Source organism: Stylophora pistillata, chromosome 8 (assembly GCF_964205215.1).
Source record: "Stylophora pistillata chromosome 8, jaStyPist1.2, whole genome shotgun sequence".
NCBI classification, from domain to species: Eukaryota; Metazoa; Cnidaria; class Anthozoa; order Scleractinia; family Pocilloporidae; genus Stylophora; species Stylophora pistillata.
In genome coordinates this window covers 1432501-1442228 of record NC_142526.1, presented here as the reverse complement: position 1 = coordinate 1442228, position 9728 = coordinate 1432501, and the positions used below count along the sequence as shown (strand labels likewise).

General features: G+C 40.6%; 1 protein-coding gene across 1 annotated transcript; it reads right to left on the bottom strand.

The window, feature by feature from the left end:
• Nucleotides 1–7753: 7753 nt before the first annotated feature.
• Nucleotides 7754–9268, bottom strand: LOC111345835 (riboflavin-binding protein). The gene has a single exon (XM_022953128.2). It carries the CDS (start codon nucleotides 9189–9191, stop codon nucleotides 8454–8456), a length of 738 nt encoding a protein of 245 aa, XP_022808863.1. The 5' UTR covers nucleotides 9192–9268; the 3' UTR covers nucleotides 7754–8453.
• Between the last annotated feature and the right edge of the window lie 460 nt (nucleotides 9269–9728).

The window sequence follows — 9728 nt, the reverse complement described above, 5'->3', positions numbered from 1 at the left end:
CGAGTCTTCCCCAATCAAATACTATTTGACTTTTGCATTTTACTGTGGGTTCATCGATACTAATGTCCTACTGATTTTAGAAAAGACAGGTAGGCGCTCAATATATATCATCTCTTAACCTTTTGATCAAGTCATTCTGTAAATCATTACAAATAAAACAAGATTTTCAGTGACACAAAGCCGCCGACTTACTCTCCGTTGACAACATAGAAATGAAATCGTAATATATTTTTAAGTTTCATGTGTGTAGGGTTCGGAATTTTTAAGAGATGGGAAACTAGATATGCTGTAGAAAATTGCTTTTTCTACTTTTAACCAGGACAACCTCTGATCACTGAGATCGCATCCAATTTCGACACGCGCCCTTAAAAGTAAATAACAACAGCAAATCGAGTTTTTTAGTTTCACATGGACGTTTTTCTGTAGCCTACAGAGCGGGAGTTGTTTTAGCGAGGTATTACTCAGTATTTTCTTGATAACTACTATAACTTTCATATTTGAATTTTATAGCAGCGAAGGGTGGTAGGAGAAAAATATTTGTTCAAATTTAAATTTGAACAAATATTTTTCTCCCACCTGATTTTACTGCCTATTTTTCTCCTAGCTGATTTTGTACTTTGGACTTTAAGTCCAAAGTACAAAATCAGCTGTTACTATCACGATGCAAAAATGCAAAAAATGCAAAAATGCAAAACATTGGATTTTGCTTAAACATTGGATTTTGCTTAACTTCCTTCTTTGTTTTCTTTTTTCTCTTTTTCGGACACAATAATCATTTTCCTGGATGTATACATTTAAAAGTAGAAGTATTGATGCCATAAATGAAATATACGCTGCAAGAGATAAAAGTGTATTCGGAGATTGGGCAAACTTTAATTAATTCACAAATGAAAAACGTATACTTTTTTACTCTTTCAAGATTATCGTTGGCTTCTTTTTCACCCCAACACTATTCTTACAAACAAAGGTCGCCATTTCGTTTGTTTATCACTCGCCAAAAACTATCAAATACATTCAAAAGCCTAAAATAGAAAAAAGTTTACGGGAATCGACCAATCGAGCGAGCGAGCGAGCGCCATTCATCACACCCTACCTACAACTCGTTTTTGCGCACGCGCAATTCAAGAGTTAAAAACGGCTAAAACTGGCCAAAATGCTAAAACGGCTAGTAGTGGCCAAAACAGCTGCTACGGAGCTCCGACGAAGGGCTAACGCTCGAAACGTCAGCTTTTGTAATCAATACGGTGGCCAATTTACCATTTCAACTTTGTTGATATATCCAAATTATTTCGTTACTCCCACCGACGCAGCCCCAAACAGTTTCTTTCGAAACTATCAGCCTTCATTCATTTGATAATTATCAGATCATTTTTGATGCAATTATTTGATAATTTTTTGTCTCTAGTCCCAAGCACTTGGTGACCTTAATCGATATTTAAAGTTTTAGTTAAACTAGTAGCATTTGTAGTTCACTGTGAAGCACTGAACCCGGGTCTAACCTGAACCACATGTTTATTTGAAATTCATTGTGGATTTGTTGCGTTTCTTTCCTGTAGACGAACGGCTTCTAGTTAAAAAATATATATTTTGGACTTATTTGCATTTTTTCAAAGAGCATAATTTAAAAAACGGTGGCACAATTTGGAAAAAAGAGCATAATTTTAGCATAATTTGGCCAAAAAAAAAAGCAATGCTACTAGCATAATATGCCACTTTTACTAGAATAATCTATAAATGCCTAGCCACTAGTGGCCAAATTGCCAAAACGGCCTCTAGTGGGAAAATACCAAAACAGCTGCTACTGGCCAAATTACCAAAACGGCTAGTAAAGGCAAAAATATTGAAACGGCCACTAGTGGTCAAAATGGCAAAACGGCCACTAGCGGCAAAATTACCAAAACAGCCACTAGTGGCCAAATTGCCAAAATGGCCAATAGTGGCCAAGATACTAAGACTGCCACTAGTGGCCAAAATACTAAAGTGACCTCTAGCGGCAAAAATATCAGAATGGCTGGTAATGGCCAAAATACGAAAACGGTCACTACTAGCGTATAATGTTAAAATGGCCACTAGTGGCAAAAATGCCAAAACGGCCAATGGTGGCAAAAATAGTAAAACGGCCACTTGCAGCCAAATTGCAAAAAAGGCCACTTGTGGCCAAAATACAAAAACTGCCACAAGTGGCCAAAATACCAAAACGGCCAGTAGTGGCTAAAATATGAAAACGGCCATGAGTGGCCAAAATACGAAAACGGCCACTAGTGGCAAAATTAAAATGCCAAAACGGCCACTAGTGGCTAACGTACCAAAATGGCCACTAGTGGCGAAAATATCAGAATAGCCAGTTGTGGTCAAAACAGGGAAACGGCCACTAGTAGCAAATATGCCAAAACGGCCGCTAGTGGCCAAAATATCAGAACGGCCAGTAGTTGCCAAAACGCTAAAAACGGCCGCCAGTGGCCAAAATCCCCAAACGGCTACTAATGGCAAAAATGCCCAGACAACCATTTCAAAACTGTTTTAAAACCTCTAATCGCCAAATTGTGTCCAAAACCCAAAAATGGCCAGCAGTGTCCAAAATTGAAAATCAACCACTAGTATTAAAAACCCAAAATCTACCATTAGTGTTCTGAACCAAATTTGGCGGCTGGTATCCCAAACCTAAAATCGGCCGCTAGCGATAAAAATCGGAAATCAGCCATTAGTGTCCAAAACCCAAAATCGGCCACTTGTGTCCAAAATCGGAAAAACCGGGATATTAAATTTCTAGCCCTCTTTGGCTTCACTTCACCTCAGGTCATGTACCATATGACCATAGGTGGAAACTGTCGGGCTTTGTTATGATTTATTTACTTATTAATCTATTCACTTTATTTCCAAACGGGGCTAATTAAAGCAGAAAAAATGAATAGTTGACTAGACCATCAACTGATCATCATGCGTTAAATGCTGTAGCTCAAGGGTAAAAAAAATACCAACATGTCGAGACCTGTGATCATGATGTAGGATAATATTTCTAGGTCGGTAGATATCTTCCTCTTTAGGTCACTTTATACATAGCGGACAAGCTGACAGCGCGCGCGGGCAAGATGAAGCTAATTCTATGCTCTGAATGGCTACATGAGCGGGCAAGATGGGCCCATTTTGCCCGCTCGAGCGGGCTCGTATTGATCCCGCGTAAGAAAAAAGTTATTTGTCAAAACAAAAGAAAAATTTAAACGACCCCGTAGGGTTTATTGTGCTACAAACACAGCTGGCTTTCTTTCTCGGCTCTCGAAATAAACAAGCTACTCTTGATTCTTATCAAAACGAAATATTTTCCCCGTATAGCAAATCTTTCATCTAGCAAGCCATTGACCCATACAAATCTGGCAATAGGAGACAGTACAAAAAATGTACTTCCGAGCCCGGAATTTGTCTGATGACTCCCCTTTCCTTGTAATTTGGTTCATGAAATGTTAACTTCAACACTGATTACACAAGTATATTGTCCAAATCTGTTGCACTGGAGAGTCAGAGCCAATGAGCTAAAGACAAGTATATGTCAGCCCTCTCTTCGTTTTGACATCTGTCGATTTAATGCCAAAAGCAAATCAGTATAAGGGTAATAGTAATCAATAGCAATCAAAGTTTAATGTCTTAACGTGGGGCATGGTTACCCATATTACCCGAGCCAGAGGTTCATGTATGAAACGCAAGACAACAACCCACCCCAGGGAAGGGCATCCATCACACAGCAATCTCGTGCGTGGGAAATTTTCGTCTCCTACCCCTAACCCTGCAGGAGACGGGACCTCAATTTATTCGTCCCTATCTGAGAAGACTAGAACATCTAAACCATTTCTTGATGTTATAGAAAGGCAGCATATTCTTTTCAATTATTTTAAGACCTTGAGTGTTGGTCCGGCCGGGGCTCGAACCATCGACCTCTCGCACATCAGTCTAGCGCTCTATCCATCGAGCTAACCGGGAGGTGGTTAGCTCAATGTTTCTCGAGCTATGTCTTTAACAAATGTTTCTCGACCTATGTCTTTAACAAATAGAAAGACGCTGATTAATATCAGTAAGTCTACAATACGCCATGAATATTGGCTGGAGGATTCTTTGGTGCAACAGCTGTCACTTTAACATCTCAATGTAGATTTCCGCTCTAACAACAATGCACTAGCGCAGTTAAACGATTGCATTGGAGGCTTATTACATTCAAGACAGTATTGCATTTAGGACTTCAACACAATCTCTCTCTTACTCACTCAACAAGACAACATTATGGCCTCGCCACCATATAAGGCAATAGTCATAAAAATGAAATTTTGGGTTGAGGCTTTTTCTATTCTTTATCGGTGATATTACTAGGTTTCAGTTCGAGAGTTGTCTCACGAAAACGAAGACCCTCGAAAACTAAGACCTAAGACCTAAGACCTAAGACTCGTTTTAGTTTTCGAGATTACGAAAACCAGGACCCCCTAAAATCGAATCCGTCGAAATATAAAGTCAAAGGTTAACCAAAATAGGTCTAACCTGTCAAGTCATCTCCTGTCCGATCCTAATTTCCACCGTGTTTCAGGTCAAATTCAACGGTAAATTTTGGGGTCTTAGTTTTCGTAATTCGAAAACTAAGACCCCTCTTAGTTTTCGTAATTACGAAAACTAAGCCCCTCACCAAACCATTCTGTAAAATTTCTACAAAGTCCAATTACGACCGTTCAAAGACTATAATCCGTAAAACAACCAAAACATACTATCATACTTTACGATCAGGCATGCGAACGACTCCAAATCCTAGTTCCACGCAAAAACGTACCGAGCGCACACACGTTTTTCAGCTCTGTCACAGGTAACGCAATCTCCATCGCAGAGACACGAAGAAAAACTTCCATCTCCAATGAAAAGCCAAGTTTATGATTTAAAGGATAAACAACAAAATTAAAGACCAATAGGAGTAAGGCATATTTTCAGTGTACAATTATACGTAGGTAGTGTATGGCTTTCATTGATCCTCTTTATAAAGCCACATTGCTGATAGAATGTCTTCAAATTGTTTGAAGAAGCGAATCGTCTAGCACGGATATGATAGTAGTTTTTGTTTTTTTTCTTTTATGAATTATAGTCTATCAGCGGTTGTGATTTGACTTTGCAGAAGTTTTACAGGTTGGTTTGGTGGGGGTCTCAGTTTTCGTGATTACGAAATTTAAGAGCTAGGGGTCTTTGTTTTCGAAATTACGAAAACCAAGACCCCTAGATTTACCGTTATATTTGACCTAAAACACAGTGGAAAGGATCGGACGGGAGATAACTTGACAGGTTAGACGTATTTTGGTTACAATTTGACTTTATACTCCAACGGATTCAATTTAAAGGATCTTAGCTTTCGTAATCTCGAAGACTAAGACGGGAGTTAGGTCTTAGGTCTTAGTCTTCGAGGGTCTTAGTTTTCGTAACACCCTTCAGTGAACAGTGTTTTTTTCAAACAGAGTTGTTTTTCCCGCCCGCCTAAGTACTCTTTTCTTGTTAGGGTCATTTAGGTGAAGCGGCAGAAAGGTTTATTTCGCGTCCTTGTTTGTCGTAGTTCGTTACACTTTTATTATTCTACAAAACAAACTTCTCTCACGGCCAAAAAAGACTTTGTTGTTGTTGTGTTGTCGGCAGGGGTAATTTGGTGGAAGACAATACAAACAGGTCGTTGGGACTCAGTTAAGGGGGCATAGGGTAAAATATGGACTAGACTGGACTGGACTGGACTATTTTTTGGACCATTTTTTAGACCACTTTTTTTTGGACCCTTTTTTGGACCATTTTTTGGACCATTTTTTGGACCATTTTATAAAGGGGGAAGCACACTATTAGTAATCAGGGAGGGGTGGGTGCAGTCTATAAGTACAGAAGGAGGGGTGGGATGCAGAGTTTTATTACTCTGGGAGGGTGGGAAGTGGTTGCAATTATAAACACTACTGGTTGATGGAGCTTTTCTCGATCGTGTAAATTACTTTGATCGGTTTTGCGACTGACTTTTTGTATATCAAAATTTTTGCACTGGGCCGCAGCGTTCCTTTAAATGTTTTTATCGTGCGAAAGCGAAACTGCCACGTAAACACTAGGCTTTAATTTTTATTGAAAATGTTGCGTTTACGATCCTCCACTGTTGAGTTGCCAGTCTGGCATAGGTTATGCGTGTACCTTTTGAGGCGACTTGTGCACCATCAGTTTTCCTTTGTGTATAGAGTATGTAATTACCAGATTTATCTCTCTTTCTTTGTCACTGATGTTATCAGACGAGATCACGGAATTTCCGGTCCTTAGCCGGTAGCCCTTGACTTGGTCGCATGTAGAATTCACAAGCGCTGTCGCAATTTTAACGTTTATACATTTACTCTATAAAATCATTGTTGGTACAGTCGTACAAAACAACATTCTCTCGGGTGTCTCGAAAACACAGACCTCGAAAACGCAGACTGCGAACCGCAGACCTCGAAAACGCAGACCTCGAAAACTTAGACCTCAAAAACGCAGACCTCGAAAACGCAAACCTCGAAAAATTTGTTTTCGACATTTCGAAGAGAACATTGGTTCACGCGCAGACGTCCAACGTTGAGCGCGGGACAAACCATATATAGCTACCAAAATCGCGGTGTACCACATTCCTAATATTCTTGAATGCAAAAATTCAAGCCCCTCGGCGATATCAATCACTACCTTGAGAAAAAGCGGTAAAAAATGTTGAAAGGCTTGCCTGCTTGTATCCTATCGAGGCAAAGCAATAATTCGAGGAGATCTAAACCTGAGCATCAAGACCGAATGGCAGGAAATCAAAACCCTCGTATTCCATCATGGTAGCAACCGGTTTAAGATAGTATGCGTCGCAGACAGTCTAAACCGCCGGTATAGACTATACCGGGGATTGTGTGACACGTCCGGCTGCAACGCAGGCTAGTTTAAGACCGATTAAAATAATTTGTACGATCGAGTTAACGCTCCATTAACCAGTAGTGTTTACCATTACAACCACCTCCCGCCCCTCCCTGAGTAATAACAGTTGGCCTCTCACCCCTCTCTTAGTACTTACAGACTGCACCTACCCCCCCTGAAAACGCAGACCGCAGAGCGCAGATCGCAGACCTCGAAAACGCAGACCTCGAAAACGTAGCCCGTGATATAGTAGGGATCTTACGCAATCAGGACGGCAACGCCAAGGAAGACTTCGATTAAAAAATGAGTTTCTACTCTTAGTTACAATTTCAAAAATGGTTGCAGGAGCTTACTGTCTTATACGGCGCCACAGCTCAACTTCAGCATGACGTATAAAAGTAGCGTTGAGTTCCAAATGGAAATTAAAATAATTTGCCGTCGCGGTTTCGATTCGCAGACGACGCAAATTTTGGCGATTTCACGTTGTGGTTTTGCATAGGACGGCTAAGAAATGTACAAAGTTTCAAAATGTACGTGCTGAGCTATTGTTCCGCCAATTAGATTTCTTGTTTTTCCACGTCCTCGTTGCCGTCGCCGTCGTGGTTGCGTAAGGTCCCTAGTAACTCCCAAAAGGCACACGTATAACCTATGCCAGACTGGCAACTCAACAGTGGAGGATCGTAAACGTAATATTTGCAATAAGATATAAAGTCCAGTGTTTACGTGGCAGTTTCGCTTTCGCATGACAAAAAAAATTAAAGAAACGCCCCGGCCCAGCGCAAAAATTTTGATATACAAAAGGTCAGTCGCAAAACCGATAAAAGTAATTTACACGATCAAGAAAATCTCCATTAACCAGTAGTGTTTATTATTAACTATAAGTAACTGAAATCTTCATAACATTTGATCCAGAGCAAATCAAAATTCTAACTTCATCAGACTCTCAGGTTACGGAAACATTTGTAAAATATTGAAAACTAGTGCAAGAAGTAAAGTCGAGCCAAAAGTTCTAAGCGTACAAATCTCTCAGAAGAGGAAAGCACATGGAACGGCGTTACATCATCCGACGGTGAAAAGTCTCACCATGCTTTCGCGCGGCTAACTTACTTATCCGGTACCTACCCACCGTTTACTTTCCTGTGTACTTTTCATTCTAACTTCTTTAAATCTAAAACGCGTTGCCAAAAGATGGTAATCTTTGTATTTCAGAACAACCTTTAAACATCAGATCGAAACTGATATACAGTTTTATCAAAAGGAAACAGATACAGACGCAAACAAACTACGGATCATTGTCAAGAAAAGTGCTGTGTAAAGTTCAGTAATAACTTATGTTTCTAATTTAACCTCCCTGTTGTCTAACAGCTAAGAAAGCTCGGAACCTACGGTGAAATGTTAGGCAGCTGAGGCAATGTCAAAATGATTTTTCAACTAGTAAACGAGGTAAACATAATCCAAAGATCATCTATAAAAGTTCTAGGAATTTGGACTCATCATCTTAAGACGAAATGTTACGCCACAAGGGAAATGTCAAAGTCATTTCTCAGTTAGTAAAAGAAGGCAATCAAAGGAATCCAAACGATCGCCAGACTAGTAGCGAAGAAAACTGCACCACTGGATTCACCAGTAGGATGAACTTTGGACGAAAATTGTTTTTCTTTCGACAGCTTTTCCACCAAAGCGTCATTTGGGTTGGGGCTCGTGAAGTTCATCTGCAAGCAATTGGTTTTCTTGTAGACAAAGCTGGCTCCCCACATACTCTCGCAAAGGTCCTTACCATTAGCGTAGTAATCGCTAAAGTTCTTGCACGGTTGTTTACAATTGTTCACTCCCGCCTCCATCTTGAAGTCCGTGATCCAATTTTTAGCACAGGTTAGGTCGTCTTTGCAGGCGTCGAACCAGCCATCGCAGAAACCGGAACACACGGGGGCTTTCGTGATTGCAGATGTAAAATAAGGATTCTTCCAGAAGTATGCATTGTGTGAGCAGCGGTAAAAACATTCCACCATCACCATGAACGCTTCACATTTGGTGCTCAAGGTCTTGTTGCATGGTGTCCACGAGAAATTTCCGACTTTCTTGATCGGAGGGGTGGCAAGCTGTCTAGTGAAATCACTGGTGCAGCATGATGCATCTTTGTAAGATTTACAAGCTGCCATGCTTTCTTCTGCAGATGGGGATTCCTTGTGCTTAGCACCAGGCAGACATTTTCCATGTCCTTTGTGAGCCGCACTGGGGATCGTGAGAAGAGAACCAACCAGAGCCAAAACAGTGATAGTATACATGGTCTCTCTGATCTTCAAAACGAATCGACCTTTGTCGCAATCGAAAATAAAATCAGCTTTATAACCCTTGTGTTCTGAATGATTACGTAACGATATCAGCCAACACGCATGCGGGCTGTCAGGATGTCTGTAAGACATAAGCTGTTGACCCCTGACCCAGAACTAGCGACGAAAGGAAATCGTTTTTATTTGATTAGTTTTTCTTCTTTTGGTAAGGTTTTGTTTTCGTGAAATATATTTTGAAAAACTTGCCAGCTTCAGACTGAAAAAGACGTATAGTATTATTTTCGTTCTCCCAAAAGTAATGAGTCCCATCCAAGGGGGGGGGGGGGGGGTAAGCAACACACCATCCTCCTCTAGGATTTCAGCAAACCTCGCTGGCAACGCCAACGAGGACATGGCGAGACAAATTTAGAAAGGACAATAGCTCTACATGCGTATGAAAACCTTGTACGTTTCCTCGCTGTCTTTTGCAAAACAAAGTGAAATGAAGAGATATGGCAAAGTCTCAGAGAGAGAACGCCACACTTCTTTCGC